The sequence below is a fragment of the Procambarus clarkii genome, chromosome 2, assembly GCF_040958095.1.
Source record: "Procambarus clarkii isolate CNS0578487 chromosome 2, FALCON_Pclarkii_2.0, whole genome shotgun sequence".
In the NCBI taxonomy this organism is placed as follows: domain Eukaryota; kingdom Metazoa; phylum Arthropoda; class Malacostraca; order Decapoda; family Cambaridae; genus Procambarus; species Procambarus clarkii.
The window spans coordinates 36,651,333-36,671,369 of NC_091151.1; the positions used below are offsets into that span (position 1 = coordinate 36,651,333).

General features: G+C 38.3%; 1 protein-coding gene across 9 annotated transcripts in view; it reads right to left on the reverse strand.

Moving 5' to 3' along the window:
• Positions 1 to 877: 877 nt before the first annotated feature.
• Positions 878 to 20,037, reverse strand: part of CadN (neural cadherin) — a 724,585-nt gene continuing 705,425 nt past the window's right edge. For 5 of the 9 annotated variants that reach the window (XM_069324325.1, XM_069324342.1, XM_069324320.1 and 2 more), the window contains 6 exons: positions 18,611 to 19,523; positions 18,106 to 18,295; positions 16,178 to 16,419; positions 7,843 to 8,052; positions 6,029 to 6,184; positions 878 to 4,259 (listed from right to left, as the gene is read on the reverse strand). In XM_069324325.1, the coding sequence (XP_069180426.1) occupies positions 4,147 to 4,259; positions 6,029 to 6,184; positions 7,843 to 8,052; positions 16,178 to 16,419; positions 18,106 to 18,295; positions 18,611 to 19,523 (1,824 nt within the window). In that variant the 3' untranslated portion in view covers positions 878 to 4,146. Of the gene's footprint in view, positions 4,260 to 6,028; positions 6,185 to 7,842; positions 8,053 to 16,177; positions 16,420 to 16,910; positions 17,147 to 18,105; positions 18,296 to 18,610; positions 19,524 to 20,037 lie in introns of all 9 variants that reach the window. The other 4 variants (XM_069324357.1, XM_069324337.1, XM_069324352.1 and 1 more) reach the window with 1 other exon arrangement.

Here is a 20,037-nt window from a genome sequence, read left to right on the forward strand (position 1 = left end):
ATGGCCTCTTTCAACTGCCAACAATATTGTAACTGGTGACATTGCAAGCAGGTGGGAGGGAGTGGGGGGTGGGGGGGGAAGAAAGAATATCAAACAGTGAATAGAGTATACATATCTCCATGCATGGAAAATGAGAAGGCAAAGCCACAAATCAGTGTAGATGTATTTCACTTGTGCACCACCACCACAAGCAGAAGAACGGAACACAATCACACTTACCAGCTTCCTTGCCACATCAAGGCAACACCTATGAGGAGGAATAAACTGAAAAAGGAAGCCATATCCTTGGTTCATTTTGCTGGAGTGAAGAGGTGAGCATGTGTTGTACATGCAGTTTTAAACTATTCATCAAGTCAGAAATGTATTATACATGTGTTATAGTGTCTAGTAGTGTCGCAAAACAAAATTGAAATGAATGGTCAAGGAAGTGAAATTTTTCACAATTTTGAGATCAGATAATGCCATTGTTATTGGAACGCAAAGTGGAAAGTAGCTGTCACTGATACTATCAGCTCAAGTATTAATGAGACAAAATTTTGTATGCGGATAATTGTGATGAAAATATATCTAGCAAATCAAGCGGTGATATCTAACAATATATTTATTCATATACTGTCATTATGTATGTTATCCAACATCATCAACAAATTTACACAGGTAGCAACTTCACTTGCTCCACATTATTCATAAAAGATTCACAAATAGGAGGTAGAGACTACACAAAAATTGGTCTTATGGATAACTTTGCATTTCCTTCACTAGATATTGTGCATCACTGACCCCTAGCAACAACATTTGTAAAATACCAGTATTATACAGGTATTAATTTCATGTACAGTAATTGTAACTACTCTCATATAGGATACAAAACGACAGATACACAAAGGCTTTTAATCTATTTCAGATGACAATGCAGACACAGTAAAATCACAGCTTAAAAACATCAAACAAAAGCTTAGTTGCTATGGCTTCTTGTCCATTCGGGGACATCTCTGCTGGATAACTTTTAACTCAGCATCAATAAGGGTACAAAACTTTCGTTTTTTTTTTTGTATTTTTTTTAGGAAATACTCTTCTACTCTTTGACCATTTCTGATTCCCTGGGCCAAAGTTCTCATAAGAATAGCAAATGGACTTGAGACACTACAATGAGAAATTCTGGGGTTTGTGACATTTAATAAGCAAGGATACGATTGAAATTGATACATAACATTCATACAAAAAGCATAGAATACTTCGGCCTGGGGATGAACCAGATTTCTCTGTATTAGGATATAAACAGGGAGGAAAAATTGAAAAAGTAAAACATTATTGACCTAATACAGAATATGACAAACTCAATGATCAAGAAAGGTAAACTGTTAAATAAAATAAAAAAGCTCAATTAGAGGCATCATCGACTACAAATGAAAGTTGTCACAATGCTTCGGGAAGGACAGAGAAATCTGGCTTTAATGTTCCTTGAGTTCTAGTAAGATGATAATTCTTTGATACAAAATGTGAAAATGAATAATGCATTCATACATACATCTTTTGGTATATGGAATGCTATAAAACATGTTGGCTGGGCTTGGCAAACTTCAGGGAGGAAAAGATGGTTGTCTTGTGCAGAGACTAAAAGGGTGGCAGAATGAGTTGCTGACCTTGTCATGTTCAGTTGATGATTGAAACAACTAGTAAATGAGGGGACTAAAGCATGGTTAAGTTAGTGCACAGGTGGGTGGAGTTAATGATCTGCACAAGAAAACTCAACATTTCTTTTTCTTCTCAAGTCTCTTTCAGATACAGTACAAGGTAATTCATTATTTGGTCCAAGAACGCTGAGAAGACCCACTGAAATTGATCCGAGACCAACATTGTTCTATTTATGACCAACTTGTGCACAATTGCTCTAACACTAGGATGATGATAATAATTAATAATAATAATTAATAATAATAATAATAATATAATAATAATAATTATATAAGAAGCCAATGACTAAACAACCCAGCCTGCTCCCACCAAGTATGGCAGTGCTGTTGAGGTTATGTGGTGTGGTGATGAAGAGTTCACACTCTTAATATATTCTTTTAAAAATGTTAATGTTTTTACTAAATGATTTTGTGGGTCCAAAGATAATTTATAGCTATTAACACAGACTGAGGAATAAACTGGACTGGAAAAAGCTTCCATTTGTGAGGGGACATCACCACAGGCGAGACCTATGGATGGGTAGGTGGGTGGCGGGCTGTGGCAGCCCATACTGTGCCAGGGCTGGAATAAGGGGTCTGGGAACAGGAATGGGAGGATAACTGACCTCGGGGGATTTGTGGGGTGGGGCAACATGAGTGAAGAGGCCTGGGTTCAACTAGGAAAACATCTGCATGAAAGTAGTTACCAAGTACAGTAGAGGTATATTCCTTACCTCGGAAGTTATCTATATACACTAACGAGATCAGATGAAGCAAAACTGTAATAAAATTAAAAAGTAGTAAGCAAGCATTTATTGCTTCCTTTGCAGTATAGAATATCATACTTAAATTACAGATATATTAGGGTTTTTTATTTTAAACAGATGTTTTGGTCTCTTCATCCATAGTTGAACCACCATCTACAAACATCAGCACTTAAGAAATCAACTGTCACTTCTTCCAAAAACTTGCACAGCAAGACACCAAGAGAAGACTACAGTTCAGTAACAAACTTGCTACTCAGTGAATGCCTACAATAATGAAGCTGTCGTCACATGTCTAATTGATCTTGCTGTCTAGCTTTCATACAGATGAGCAAATATTGAAAAAGAACTATTTCATTCTTTGAGACATCTATCTCCTCCTTAAGTATCTACACATGTACAAAAAATTTACATACATTCAACACTTTTTCATACAGGGTACAGTATTTCAGTACTGCCTGAGATTCATTTGTGAGTATACAGGCCTGGCTTTTGCCTGCAAAATGCACAGAGTTGCAGTACTGACCTGATATAAACTAAGGGTGAGAGTAGTATACAGGGGGGAGACAAATCAACCACATCCTCATGCACACAATTAAGAGTACACTGCGTAACTCATTATATGAGAACCAATAAATGCTGCCCTCAGAAAGTCTGTGGTGCAATACACTGAACCTTTGTATTTCCTTGATATGCTTCACAGTTGTAGCGAGTGAGGACAAACATAAGTCACTAAGAACATTACAAAATGTACTTTGAGAGTCGGTAATCCACAAATCAAAACAGATTTGCCTGGGGTTCTTGGCACGTAACATGGGTCATAACAAAAACACCTAAATACTCAATCCAAGTCTTCCTTTCACTTTCATCCCATACTATCACACAACTGTCTTTTATGGAATGTTAGTTCTCCCACCACAGTCATCAATAAGACTGATAACACTGCCTTGATCAAGGCAGACTGTCCATCAGTTCTTAATAAGATAGGACATGTCTCATCACCACAAGTGATTGTAGAGGGAGCATTAATTCTACACTGAACACTGGCATTTTCTATCACCTCATTGTTAAATAAAGTCTTGGCACTGTGAGGGTCATGCCATTAATGTGCACAACATTGGGTAGGAGGACAAAGTCTTTTTTTTCCAAGATTCTGTGAGCATTCTTTAGCACAGCCACTCTTGGTTTATGGCTACCTGAAGGAAGCTATGTGGAGGATGCATTTCTTTACCACATAGGACAATATGGAATATACTGTATATTACACGTGTGAGGTTCCATGAGTATTTTAATACTGTATTAATCTCTCTAAATGAACCACACTGCAGTCCTCATCTTATTAACTGCAGAGATGGACATTAAATTTTTTTAAATTTACAGCCATAATGTGAACAAATTTAATTTCATATATATATAGCACCAGTGAAGATTTCAGACACCCAGTGATAATGTGATTCATGACTGATAATCATGCTGATATTGTAGATTTAATTAACTATTTAAGGCAACATGCATGATGTAGATGACCATCTTGCAACAACATCTCTCTCTCCACATAGACCTTCAGATTATCTTAAGACAGAGGGGGGGACTCCCTCCCTCCTGACCCAAGTCCTCCTGGTTGAGAAATTTATCAACAGTGCGCTTGCGTTGGTATAGAGAAATGTTCTCAATGAGGCAACTCCCATAGGAAGGCTCCAGTTTGAGACTTAATGGTCTTCCTCCTCTTCAGATTCTCCATGGCCATACATGTCTGCTAACTTGCTGAAACGTGGACCCCAGTTGTTCAAGTAATCAAAGTCCTGTTCGTTGTCATCGGTGCCTGTAGACAAAAATAAGTAATGAAATAATTACAATAAAATAAGCACCAAATTGCAAATGTTGCCCACTCAGTAATGCTCAACAAGTACACTACAAAAATATCAATCACATCCAAAAAGAACTTCACAATAACATTTTGAATAATTGAATATTAAAGGCAAGTAAGACCTTGTTTTAAGAAACCTTGCTCTATTGAATTCCTGCACGTTCCAAACAGTTTTTATTCAGTGTAAATTATCCACTGAATCAAACAAATGTTAATTTCTGTGTAGACTGTTTGCCTAAGCCACCAACCCGTTCTCGCAAATTCGTAAAGTCAATATTGACTTATTAACTACGTGCATAGGTGATATACTAAACGTAATAGATACCCCTAAAAAGATTCATAGAAAACACCGACCTTACCTAACCTTGTTAGTATCTTAAGATAAGCATCTTATTGCTTCGTAATTACAATTATTACTTAACCTATACCTATTATAGGTTTGGTAATAATTGTAATTACGAAGCAATAAGATGCTTATCTTAAGATACTAACAAGGTTAGGTAAGGTCGGTGTTTTCTATGAATCTTTTTAAGGGTATCTATTATGTTAAGTATGTCACCTATGCACATATTTAATAAGTCAATATTGACTTATTAAATTTGCGAGAACGGGTTGAAGCCACCGAAACCAGACGATTGTGACGCCTCCACTTTAGCAGACAACATATTCTAATTGCAAATAATTGTACAGTGTATAAAATCTTTTAAACAAGCTTTAAAACATTATTTTACAAATTATATCAAAGAATAATATTTAAGCAAAAATATGCAAAAAACAGCCAAAAGTGAATTTGATTGTGGTTTACCCATGCCCAAAGGAATCATAACGCTAATTTCAAATACTTCAATATACTTCAAATACAAATACTTTATCAATGGTGTATTGATAAAATCCCCCCCTACAAAAAAAAAATTATAATACAGCTACAAGTATTACTATCAGACAATAATAACTCAAGACTTATACACATATCGACAGACAGAAATGTTTCCAAGCCATCCATGGGTTGAATGGCCATCCAGCCATCCATCCAAGCCTTCAAACACTTAAGAGTTTTTTGGCTGAGTCTACAATGTTATGTCTTGTCTGTCAACAAGATGCCTTACTAATCATAGGTCTAATATCATAAATAATGTCAGAACAAAGGTGGATGCATTTTAGAAACAATTAACAAATTCCTGTAGGAAATGCCAGACCATCTGGGTTGTAATGGATTATGGGCCTGCACTGCAGGTCACGCCAAACAACAGCCGTCTAGATCAAGTACATAATCACAAGACAAGCATGGCTGCAGGCTGGGCTTGGAGAGAACTCCCAGAACCCACATTAAGTATACTCCAAGCATACTGTAGCATTCATGGGGCTGAAGGTGTTACGAAAATGTGGAAATATATTTTCTTAGCTTCTTAGCACTTTTTTTTTTACTAACAATATGGGTAAACTTTATTTTGAAAAGAATATTCTTAGTTATTATACTTATGCCAATATCTCATTTTAAAAAAGTTGTTACTAGAATAATATGAAAACAAAACAAGATAGGGTTACATAATGTATTAATTCCTTGTTATCCTTGATGATCTAACCAGGAGTATTTAATATCTGGTTGGTTCCATTATATGCCGACTGCAAAATTCTTACAGTATCACCGTTGAAAAGGTTGTTAATATACAGGGAGTGAGTGAGAAGCGTGAGAGAACACACGAGTACCACGGTGATCAACTTACCTGAGGCCAGCGACGAAAGTGATCCAGCTGTAGATCCACCTCCTTCGTAAGCATAATTGCGAAGGTCATCAAATGGCGGAGCATTAGGATCATTATCAGCCTTACTCTTGTGCTCACTAATAAATACTCCCACATCTGGCTGACCTCCAGGACCATCTGTTGACATTATAAAAAAATTTATATTACAATAATTATAATGAAAATAACAGTTTAATGTCAAATTTATAACATTGTATCTCACATACATTAAATACATTACCTACTAAACAACTGTTCAATTTGCATCGTTTGAAAAAACTGAGAAAAAATGAGCACTTTTGAACATTTGTCATTTACAACTAGTGCAAATGTAGCAATGTACATCTATAGGTGTAACGGTATCAGTAGAGTACTTAAATTTTTTTTAAGATGTTTTGAGTTTTTAAGACTGATTCTTGTGATCTCTGGGTTTATAAATAATGACAGTTAATTAGTAACACTTGATAATTATAATAATTATCAGAGTAATTATTATGCAACTGTTAAATGGGCACTCCAGCAGTTATTATCGATCAGTAAAAAAAAAAAAAAAAAAAAAAAGTTATTTTGTATAGCTTCTTAGATTAGTTCTGGAAAAGATACCTTATATTCCCACCACATTGAGTCTGAAACTTTGAATAGAACCATGAGTGTGTTTTACAAGAATTGGATAACATTTTGTACTGTATAGTACAAAATGTTACAGCATACTAATTCTTGTTGAGAACAGGAATCCTGCTAGGCTTTTCAAAGAAGTCATCTGTTGACATTTTCCAGGATGCCACCCACAAGAGTTGACTAACTCCTGGGTACCTATTTACTTTCAAGTGAACCTAGGCACATGCCCAAATGCCACCATACTCCTGCAGGAATTGAACCCCAGAACCTTTCAGTGGCTACAGGTTGAGAAGCGAGACCAAAAAGTTGAAGTTCAACCCCTATATGCAAAATTAGGAAAGTATCAAACAGGAGAGAGAGCATGATAGGCACAGGCAGGAGTGGGTAGGAGTAATCACCTAATTGTGATTTGTGAGGATGAGCTATGGCTCTATGGTCCTGCTTCTCAACATACAATCTTAAGGTGTACAGGTTCTAGATCCTATCAAATCCACATTAGAAGTCTGTATGGAATCCATCTCCACCACATCACTTTATAGCGAATTCCATTTGTTCTCTATTACGACAATGAACAAAATGATTTCTAAAACCTCTGGCTAATTTGGGTACTGTACTTGGCTTCATCTATGACCTTCTTATGTCCAATCCATTCCAAATAATTTCTCTCTTTTCTGCCATTTCAAATTACCCTGAGATTTATACACATTGTATTCATGTATCTCCAACATTTCTGTCTCCCAGTGGCATGATTTGAAAAAGACAGTTTTGCTCCAGACGATGAAAAAATAGAACAAGAGGGCAATTGAAGCTGGGAATGTCTTCCCAGGCATAAACCTGGGAAGACAAATGAACCAGAAAAAGTAAGCATTCCTTTATTTTAAGATTGGTGAATAAGTAGAACAAGCTGGAGGCTTAAACTTAAATCTGCAGCTTTAAACACAGTATATATCAGTAAGAAAAACTGAACAAGTAGTTACACCTGAAAATAAATAAGTAGGACACAGATGATCCTCTGTACCTGCAAGCACTAATATGTCAGTCCACAAAGACAGCTAGAAAGGAGGAGAGATTGTGAGGGAAGTTAAAGAAGTAGAAAAAGGGAAGGGGGGGGGGGATGAATGGGAATGAAAGAACGGGGATAAAGTCAAAAAGATAAAAAGACAAATATTAGAACTTACATGGCATTTTGCCCATGAGTGGTCCACCATTTCCAATGGCTGGGCCAACAGGAATCTGAAGAGGTGTGATGTCAAAGGCTGTCATGTCATCCTCTCCACCACCTTCATCGTCATAATTAATTATGTTTTCACGTACGTCATCGTATGGATCAGCTTTGGGGAAGTGGCGCTCCTTTTGCCGATTGTACACCACAAACACCAGTACCAATACTTTGGTGAAAAAATAAACACAGATTTTAGTGATAATTGCATTAAACAGCCAAACCTTAAATTATAATATTAAAAAACATATACTGGGCGATATATTTAATCTGCAATCTTGGCTTCAATAAATATACTTTTAATTTAAAAACAAAGTTGATATTATCTACATATTTTATGCTATACTTTCTAAGGAAGTTTTCCTTCCTTGATTGAAAGAAGAATTTTTCCTGGTGAGCTTAAGTAACATAAGGAAGGGAAATGTCTGATCAAATGAAGGCTTTCATTAGGAAAAACAAAATTAGAAAGGATGAAGCACAAGGGCTATATGAAAATTATTGGTCTAACCTTATGGTTATTTGTTTTTTAAGAAATACTGTTGGGGGCGTAAATAGAACAGTGGAGATGTATAATCTGAGACCAATGTATGGTGTTAAGATACAAAATAAAGAATGATAGTTATAAAAGTTGTGTTAGTGGTAATATTAGTTTTCAATCCTTTCCAGGTGGGCTTCCCTCCAACCTTCACAGCTGGGCTCACTCCCCAACCTTTCCAGGTGGGCTCCCTCTCCAACCTTTCCAGGTGGACTCCCTCTCCAACCTTTCCAGGTGGACTCCCTCTCCAACCTTTCCAGGTGGGCTCCCTCTCCAACCTTTCCAGGTGGGCTCCCTCTCCATCCTTTCCAGGTGGGCTCCCTCTCCAACCTTTCCAGGTGGACTCCCTCTCCAACCTTTCCAGGTGGGCTCCCTCTCCAACCTTTCCAGGTGGGCTCCCTCTCCAACCTTTCCAGGTGGACTCCCTCTCCAACCTTTCCAGGTGGACTCCCTCTCCAACCTTTCCAGGTGGGCTCCCTCTCCAACCTTTCCAGGTGGGCTCCCTCTCCAACCTTTCCAGGTGGGCTCCCTCTCCAACCTTTCCAGGTGGGCTCCCTCTCCAACCTTTCCAGGTGGGCTCCCTCTCCAACCTTTCCAGGTGGGCTCCCTCTCCAACCTTTCCAAGTGGACTCCCTCTCCAACCTTTCCAGGTGAGCTCAACCCACCCCAACTTTTTTTTTATATATTTACAGTATATATAAGAGTTCTTACATTTTTGTAAACCTACTAGCACGCATAGCATTCGGGCATGTACTTAATCTTAATTTTCCCTGGAATACGACTCGCCTAATCATTTAACAACCAGGTACCCATTCACTTTTGGGTGAACAGAGGCTACAGTTAAGGATTGGCACCCAGTAAATCCTCTCCGACCAGGATACGAATCCAGGCCAAATCGCTTCCAAAGCACAGGACGAATGTTTTACTACTTCACCACAGTGGCTGCTAAAGTGGGCTCCCCCATGCCTTTCTCAGTGTGCTTTTCCCCAGCCCTTCTCAGTGGGCTTCCCCAGCCTTTCCAGGTGATAACTCTGATGGATGATGGTCCATGAAACAAATAAATTGTTAAAAGTACAGGATAATGGATGAAAGAAATAATAATTGAGATTATGGAAGAAATATGAGGGACCATCCCTCATCAGTGGACTGATACAGAATATGACCGATTTATGTATTTATTATGAGAAATAATGAAAAGATTACTAGGAACTTCTATTAGAATATAGAATTAATGTAAAGGAAGAGAAAATCCTAAAGCTTCATAATTGAACTTGAAAGTTATAATAATGACTCCATATTGGATTCATTTATGCAAAGAATGTTAAAAAACAAACACAATCATGCATTTCTTTACTCTGTGACTTCCCAGCAAAAACTGTTTATTTAAACTTTCAAATACAAGTAAAAAAAAAAAAAGAAAAAATCCCTTTGATTTAATGTTAAAATCAATATATTACAACAATGAAATTATTGAAACTTTGCACAAAGAAATATCATTAATGTGATGTATCAAGAAGAAAGTCAGTAGAAGCCAGGATAAGGATTCACACCTGCACACTGAACACATGCTTGAAGACATGGCAGGATGTGCAGAATACCCCCGTTGAAAAACAGAGGTGCAACTGGTACTCTGAGAGAGAACTCTATCAACATCAGAGGTCCGAGACTGTTCAACACGCTTCCACTACACATAAGGGGCATAACTGGCCGACCCCTCATAGTGTTCAAGAGAGAACTGGATAAGCACCTCCAAAGGATACCTGATCAACCAGGCTGTGACTCGTACGTCAGGCTGCGAGCAGCCGCGTCCAACAGCCTGGTTGATCAGTCCGGCAACCAGGAGGCCTGGTCGACGACCGGGCCGCGGGGACGCTAAGCCCCGGAAGCACCTCAAGGTAACCTCAAGGTAAGGTTGGCACTACCCACTGTGCAGGTTCAAATCCTCATCATGGCTTCTACTGATTTTTTTAATTAAGACTTACTTAAACCTGAAATCAAATGTTGTAGCATCTTTCCTGTTCCTGGATCATACATTAATAATGTTATGCATCACATTAGAGTGTAGCTGGAACTTTATCAATGACATGCATTCTACCTGCTTTCAGACACTTGATAATTATCTAAAATTATAGCCAATACTGTACTGTAATTTAACACTTTCGCGCTCTCCGCAAAGGTCACTCAGCCAACCGAATGTGCGCGCTGCGTTTTTATCGCTTAAGCGTAAAAACAAAAATGTGTATACTCTTTTTACTCTTCTGACCTTAGTTCTCATGCTACGTATTTCATTTTGGTACCAACGTGTTCGCAATAAAATTCTCTAGAAGAACATTAGTAAAATAAGTCACGAAACATATAGGGATACCAGCACCAAATAAATAACTACGTAGATGACTCGCCGTGAGCGCCCATCAGCAACAAAATGTTTTTACTCTTGGGATTGTAATCACCTCCACACTTGTTCTACAGCGTTAATTTTGGTATCAATGGACTCGCAATGAAATTCCCAACACGGTGATATGAATATAAGCGTAGAATAATGATGCAGCCCGCCCGCAAGAGTGTGGGAAGTGGTGAAATTGTTACCCGGTATCGGTGACGGGACGACGCACGGCGCTTTGAAAGTTTATACTTATTTCACCCTCATGACATTAATTTTCTATGTACGTCATTCATTTTTATGTCAATGTGTTCGCAATAGAATGTTCTATGTGCCCATAGGTAAAAAATATCAACAAAGCGTAAGTTAGAATAGCGACAAATATAAAACAACGCTGGAACATATCAGAGAGCGTCAAACACACACGAAATATTTTTACTTTTGTTATGTTTGTCAAGATTATACTTGTTGCACACAGTTATTATTGGTTGTATATTGATCGGAATAAAATTCCCTAAACAGACATATGCATATAATACATGATATGGGGGAAGAATTACCAGTATAAACGGCTAAAGTCACCCACCTGCAACCCGTTTGGGACAAAATACCATTTGATCGAAGTTATCCACACCTTTCATGAACTTATTGTACCATGCAGCCTAGTGGTGAGAAAGAGAGCCTCATAGCGCGCAGTTTGAAACAAACCCAAAGTAAATCGGATAAAAATTGAATTTTATACAAATATTTTAAAAGTTGACATAACTTTATGTCCACTATGCGTTCACGTTAGACGAAACCGAACGCGCCGGCGCGTCCAGATAGCGCGAAAGTGTTAATTGTCCAATCTACCCGAACTTTTGGGAAAATGATAATGAAAGTCTGCAGCTACACAAATTTGGAACACCAAAGTTCAAAGTACAGGAGGGTATATTTTAACATGAATGATTAAGCTTTTATTTCATTACAGACAAGTTTTGTTTTAGTTCACACTGAGTATTACTGAACTCATACAGTACTTATATGCTTTATCCCACTCCTTCCATGTGGTGTGAACCTAGTTGAAGCACAGGCACACCTAACAACCACACACTGACCTCTTGTGACCTCTGATAATCATCTTTCTGTTTACACATTTTTTGGACATTCTAACATCACATCATGTCAATGTTCTGCAACTCTTAAGAAGCACTTGATACAGGCCCAGACTGGGACCAGAGTTACAAGTTTTGAGAGGGTCTACTGTGCCTTGGTTCCCCATGCTATCAGCAATGCAAAACAGCACACAATAAGACCAATCAACCACATTGTATTCGCCCCAACATCTGCTCCCTCTCCCCACAACCCATTCCCCAATTTCTTTACATTCCCAGTAAAGAAATTGCCATTGTGGTATAATGCCACAAGCACCTGCCAGTGAGGAGTTGGAGAAAGTTTTTGAAATTAGACTTTTATAAACCACCATCTAAAGCCAAAATTACTTCCCTCATATAATATTTTTATCTATATGCATGGTCAGTACAGTAAAATATACTTCATTTATGTATTAGAGCCGTGTACTGCACACTGTACTGTACTGTACACTACTGTACTTAGATCGAACCTGTGAGCAGAGAATGTAGACCACTGTGCTGCAAGACACTTACTACACTTGTTCTTCAAACTCTTGCTGCCAGCATTTGTCCCATCTTTTTTGGGGAAGGAAGAGGAAAAAGGCAGGTATGAAACACTCAGTAGTATAGCAAACAGTAGGCAAACAGTGTGGCTGCATGTTGTTACTTGCACAGTTAAAGGTATTGCTTACCTATCAGTACTTACCTTTCACTGTTTATAGGGAATGGGATCTAGCACTATGTACTCGAACCCTTAACACCATGTGTATTTTAAATCTTTGGATGCTCGAGTTCCTTGTTATATCTGCTCTTTAAGCCGAGGTTATAGGAGGTTCCATCAGTTGTTTCAATGCATCCCACATGTTGCACACCCACACAATTTATGAGCACCTCCTTATGTGTTTCTCAATACCTTACATTTCCACCCAAATTTTATTGTCAAATTCTCTCTCAATTGGAAAAGGTTGACCTTGTCTATTACCCTCTGTTGGTCCTTCTCTCCTCAAAAGTTGTTAGACTGAGTTCCAAGCCAGTCTTTGTAATGTAATCTTCTTAATACTGGTATAAACCCGATTTCAGGTTATATAACAAAACAGAATATGTATATTTTGGTGTTTAATGAGGTGGAGATTTAATGCCAGCACTGCATAAACAAGTACAGTAATTGTCTGATGTAACTGTCCTTGTTAACCGTCTTCAAAAATTTGTTTCCCCTTCCCCTTAAGGAGTTTATACCTTCCAGGCTCATGTTTTATCTTCAATTCATTACACTTTAGAATTCATGCAGCAGCCTCTACTGCTATTAGTCAAGACCTTCCTGCATCCCACTGCAATTGTCTTTAATTTTATGCATCTCATTTGCTTTGACATTTGCAAACATTCACATGTATTAATGCACCCCTTAACACTTTCGTCCTTTGGGGACGGATTTGACGTCCACAAATAACTCTGCGGATGTCCTGCAAGGAACATGTGGCTCCAAAATTAAAATATTTGTTAAAATTCCATTTTTTACCTGATCATTACGGGACTAGATTTAGAATGCGTGCCTTTAGATTGCAAACACTTTGATACCAGCATAAACGATGTAACATTAAAATTGTGAGAAAACTGAACAGAGAATACACATTTTGTGTATAACGTTCACTGGAAACACTCGGCCGATTTTCAGGTTTGTTGCGAATAGCACGCGTTTTTTTTTTTTACCTTATGTTCATACAGTATATCCCTCTAGCGAATTCTATTGTACACAATTTGATACCAGAATCAAATATTAGTAGCATGAAGTAGCACGAAAATTGAGGTGAGAAAACTGAACAGAGTATACACATTTTAGTTGTGGTGTAATTACCTAAGTGTAGTTACAGGATGAGAGCTACGCTCATAGTGTCCCATCTCCCCAGCATTGTCATATAACGCTTTGAAATTACTGACGGTTTTAGCCTCCACCACCACCTCACCTAACTTGTTCCAACCGTCTACCACTCTATTTACAAAAGTGAATTTTCTTATATTTCTCCGGCAGCTTTGCTTCGTTAGCTTAAATCTGTGACCTCTTATTCTTCAAGTTCCAGGTCTCAGGAATTCTTCCCTATCAATTTTATAGAGTCCTGTTACTATTTTGTATGCAGTGATCATATCGTCTCTTTTTAGTCTATCTTCTAGTTTTTGCATGTTTAATGCCTCTAACCTCTCCTCGTAGCTCTTGTCATAAAAAAGAAGACCCTTACTTCCTTGGGTGGAACTCTGGACTGCAAGGACGCGGAGGACGTTTCTACACCTCGGCTATGACGGCTTCTAAAAGGAGAAGTGCTTGACAGATTTGGTCTCGAACGTGGGTCCTGGGAAGTTGCGGAGGACACTCCCACAGCTGACCAACTATGTCTCCTTAAAGACATTGGTAGCCGAGGCTATTTTCCCAACATCCCAACAGCATTTGGTGGTAAACTTGGGCATAGATATTTCATTGAATCACCTCACTTTGTGGGGCCACGTGAGCAACACAAATGCGAACAAGCCTGAATGGTCCCCAAGCATATATGCAACTGAAAACTCCACACCCCTGAGGGATTCGAACACAGACAGCCAGGAGCACTATGCACATGGCGTACCTGGTTCCTTAACCACTCGACCACCGTGACTGTTCGACCACCGTGACGTGACTTGTGCTGCTGGGTGCTTGCTCATGGGGTTACGCTTGTCCGATTTTCGGGTTTGCTGTGGGTGGCACACCGAGCTTTTTGACCTTATATGTATTCCTTTAAAGAATTCTGTTGCGAACAATTTGATACCAAAATGAGCGATGTAACACAAAAATTGACATGAAAAAATTGAAAAGAGCAAACACATTTTAGAGCTGTTGCACGCTCACAGGTAATGCTCAGCCTATTTTTGGGTTTGGTGCAGGTGGCTCATCAGGCTTTTGGACCTTATATGCACATACTCCTGTAGGGAATTCTACTGCGAACAATTTGATACCAAAATGAACGACGTACAATGAAAACTGAGGTGAGAAAACTGAAAAGGGTATACACATTTTAGTGTGGCCACCCGTGCACGCAAAAAGCTCAGCCCAACACTTGACGGGAGACATCTCCCGTCACGCAGGGTGCAGTCGCACCTCCACAGATCTCCAGTATCATCTATTGATACTGGTGATGGCTCAAAAGGGCCACCTCTTACGAGCTACTCATGCCCGTGCCACCTTTTCGGTGGCTTCATCTTAACACATTCACAAGGGCGACATCTCTCGTCACGCAGGGTGCAGTCGCACCTCCACAGATCTCCAGTACCATCTATTGATACTGGTGATGGCTCAAAAGGGGCCACCACTTACAGGCTATTCATGGCCGTGCCACCTTTTGGGTGGCTTCATCTTCATCTTAACACATTCACGAGGGAGACATCTCCCGTCATGCAGGGTGCATTCGCACCTCCACTGATCTCCAGTATGAGCTCTTGATACTGGTAATGGCTCAAAAGGGCCACCACTTACGGGCTATTCATGCCCGTGTCACCTTTTGGGTGGCTTAATCTTCATCAATCAATCAATCAGCCCACCTTTGGGTAAGCTGGGGCATGTAGGACGGGAAAGGGAAAGTGTTAAGGTGCATTATTTGCATACATTAGAAACAGCAACAGACCTAGGTAAAAGCACTGAGGGACACTGCTTGCTACATTCCTCTAACCTGATCTCTCTTTCTTTCTCTGTTTCTTGATTGTCACATATTCCTTTTCCCAATTCAAGTGTCTTCACTTATCCTAACTTGTTTCTATATCTCATACACTAGCATTTTGTTAGTAGTAGTGTATGGGAGCTATCACACTGCAAAGAATGCAATAAAATGTAAGTAGCAGCATAGTTTATCCATGCTGATCTGCATTAATCTGTACACAACCTGCATAACACCAAAATTCATCCTGGCACCTCACAACTTGGTATAAATTGCTTACACATGTACTATACAGTATACTCTAATATACTGCAACTCTCAATGTACTCTTGAATCAATTTAATATTATGAATAAAAACTTTTACCTTCTGAAGAATCCAGGGGTTTCATTATTTGTTAATATAGCAACTATAATAATTAAGGTTCCTGCAGCAGGTAACTAGGCATAAAATTTTAGTAAGCATAGGTGAATGTACGGCCAGCCACTAAAGATTAGATGGATGACCACAGCTGTCTTCAAATGGGAGCCCTCACCAATCCCAGTCTTTAATAATAACAATTGACAAAACTAGTTCATGAAAAATACAACTTACTTAGTAACACCAGAATACAGATGACAATTGCAACAACAAAATCAGTGGAGGGTTTGAGAATGGTTTCCTCCAGAATAATGTTGCAATCCGTTCCATGGAAACCGTCGATACAATTGCATACATAGCCACCCATGTCAGGCTCCAAGTCCTGACATACACCTCCATTATAGCATGGCTGCCATAGATCACACTCGTTGATGTTGACACAATCATCAAGGTTTGGAACAGATCCTTCTGGACAGCTGAGGAATGAATGATTTAATAATAATATTTACCTGCTTAATCATGTTTGTTACAAGTGAAGTAACAGGATTATGGATGCCTCCACCTCTTGCATGTAAAGATGGATAGATGATGAGCATTTGTACAGTATTCTTCCCATTCAAAATGACAAGAGCATTAAAAAAATAAAAGATAAAGAGATGACAGGACATGCAAGTTACTTACCACCGATCTTATGTTGAAAAGTTATGTTTTAATTCTACTTTAAAAGCTCATGCAAAATGGAAGTTAGCAACTTACCTAATACGATTTAAAACAATTAAGCTTTACTAATGAAGTTGGTGTATACTTGAATGCATGCAACTTGGGCCATATTCTAAAGGCACTTAGGAAGGGCATAAAACGTAAATTCTTATTATATAGCATGTGACCTTGACTTGTATATCTATAAATAACTAATGGTTGAGTAGTATTAGAATAGTTTCTTGCCTGCCTCTTTGTGCAATCTTACCCAAGATTATAAGAAGACAAACAAGAATGGCAGCCAAAGCACCCAAGCTAAGTCGGACAGTCCTGCCCTCCTGTAAGAGTTCACAGTTCTTGCCATAATAGCCTCGTGGGCAGTCACACACGTATGAAGGCTCCTGGTTATGACATGTGCCACCATTCTGACACGGGTCATTTAAACACTCATCCTGGTCCACACACTCTTCTTGATTACTGGACAATATTGTACCATCCTCACATCTAATTTATATTGTAATTGCAATGTTGTACCATGTACCATGCATGTACCATAAGTGCATTAAATAGGAAAGGATAGGTGTTATATGCAATTTGAAGTGCAAGATATTAAAAATGGCGAAATATTAAATTTTACCAGTTTCCAAGAGGACGTAGGCAGCAAAAATAGAAAGAGAGCTTTATTAGTGTGATATAATAATAATCCAATAATGAGTTATGTGCTGATTATATGCCTTGTCAAAAATCAAATGCTGTTAGATATCAAACTTGAAGAGCAATCAAAAGTACAATATGCATTTTACTAAGAGTAGCATTACAGGATGAAAACTGAAGGAAATACTGTGACATTGAAATTTAATTTTAAATCAAGCATTTCATAGTGCCATATCAATGCAAGTTACAAGAAGCTACAGATGAAATGTAATAATAAAATTATAAGAGAATAAAACACAGATGAATGATTTTACTTGAGCAAAAGGGTTCTTGAGGTTCTTGAGGGTAACTACTTCAATATCAAATGATGCAATATTATTGTAACATATCTTATTAACAAACTCTTCTTTACTCATTATTTTATAATTAAAAGTAAATTAAATGGTGTTAAATGTTACTTGAAATAGATAAACCATCTTAGTGAGCTTATTAACTGTTTTCAGTGAAGAACAGACAAATTTTAAGTGGATTTGTTTCAAAATAAAATATTGAAGTGTGTTGTTTATTATCTGAATACAAATATTAATGCATGGTTACTAAGTCTTTACATCAACGTAATTCATTATATCATTACAAATTTACCTTTAAACATTTTGATCATTTTATAAATCTTTTAAACATCTTGCTGACAAAATTAGTGAATAATTTTCTCCATTGGTATTTATAATTGTGAATATTGTATGAACATCTTTAATATTAAGAATAAATTAGTTTACCATTTTTTAAATACTCAATATTGCAAAACTTACCCACACTCGTGTTTCATCCATAGGTCTTTACAAGTGAACGGCGCTAAACAAGTAACATTGACACACTGGTTTTGGGAGACGCAGTTCTTGATCAGGTTACGGAACATGGTAGCTTGACCCCACTGGGTACCATTCAGGCCAGGAGGAAGAGGCAAGTGTTTCCCTTCTAGACGAATGTCATCCAAACATCCTATAATTAGCAGGAAAATTTAATAATACTTCAACTATACAGGTGAGAAATGATACATAAGTAGTGAAAATTGACATTAAGGATCTGTGATTATACTTTCAGAACACAGTTAGCAAATAACACTAAAGCATACCAGCTCTGCTCCTACACAACTTTTATTGTAAATGACTCAAAATACATTTTCTAAATACTAAATATACTCAATAATTCTTATATACATTAGACATTTATTTGGCATCAAAATTCAGTCATTATTCAAAGAGAATATTGTGAAGCCCATAGTATTAGGTGTGAAAAAACAGATGATAAACTCACCAAGTTTGTAATCATTATAAACCTCAAATGTCCTTATGCCTGTGTATTCTGCCTTGCCACCAGCATAAACGCCTTCCTGTTTGTCAACATCCATCATCATATGGCCAGAGAAAGCCATAGTTTCATTATAACGACGACCCTCGCCTCCATCTAGCATTAGTATGGATGTCGATCCATGACGTTCAACCATAACTGAATGCCAGATTCCATCATTAACAGCTACAGCTGACAGCCAAAGATCGTGTTCTTCAGTTCGAAGGCTATTCAGATTATACCGGAAGCGTAATCTGCCATCTTTTATCTCCAAAATTCCATACTCTCGATTATGTTGATCAGAGATTCTGAATAATTCACCATACTCTTGCCATGTGCGGAATCTGAGCTGAATTTCTGTACTAAAAGCATTGGGCTTGAAGGACAAGGCATACTTAACGTAAGACTGTGTCTCAAAGTATGCTGAATTGGTGGGTTCATCACAAGTTGGGCCTGTCCACCCAGGCTTACATTTGCACACTGGGTGTGAGAGTGAACCTGAACAAATGCCATTTGGGCCACAAGTAGGAACTATGGAGTTACTTCTACATGCTTCCTCTAACTGTGGACAGCCCATCTGAGTGTTACGATACTGGCCAGGTCGTGCTAGATCATACAGCTCACTATTGACCATGAGATTTCTGATGCAACCACTAAAGTATCGGCCATGAGGAACATGCAACCATTTATACAAACTAGGGTCAGGCTGCTCATGAGCAAGGCCTCCAACCTGCAATGGTGCATTTACATTTAAGTATTCATTGAATGGAGGTATACTGCCTTTAGCCTGGCATCCTGACGAGTCAAAAATAGGGTCACTGCCATCCTCTGGTTCTTGAGCTTCTGCACCAACACAGTGATCAACATCTATTCTTACATTCTGTAAAAATAAAAACAATGCTTCATTTACATACTTGTACAGAACAATAAATTTCATTAAAATTCAGTTTCAGTATCAAATAATAATACAGTGGAACCTCAGTCTACAAATGCCCCAGAGTACAACTCGCTTGTTTATCTTTGTGTGGGTCAGGCGCGTAGGTTCATGCTGGGCACGGGGTGCAGCAGGCTCAGTTTACCAGTGTATACTACCTAGCGATGACCACGCTGGAATTTTCTGTGAAAAATTTCATTGTTTTTGTGTGTTTCTTCGTTTGATTTAGAACAGATAAGTTCTTCTTATATATCATACTATGGATCCTAAGAAAGTCAGTGGTAAAGTTCAACCTAAGAAATTAGTTGTGAGGATGACGATAGAGAGAAAGATAATACGTAAACATGAAGACGATATATCTGGTTAGGAAAATGTGTTCAGTACGGAAAGAACAGCAAAGTTTTGCTGAAAAGACTCGCCCTGATAAAGCTGTAGCAAGCCGCTCTGTTAACCATTTTAA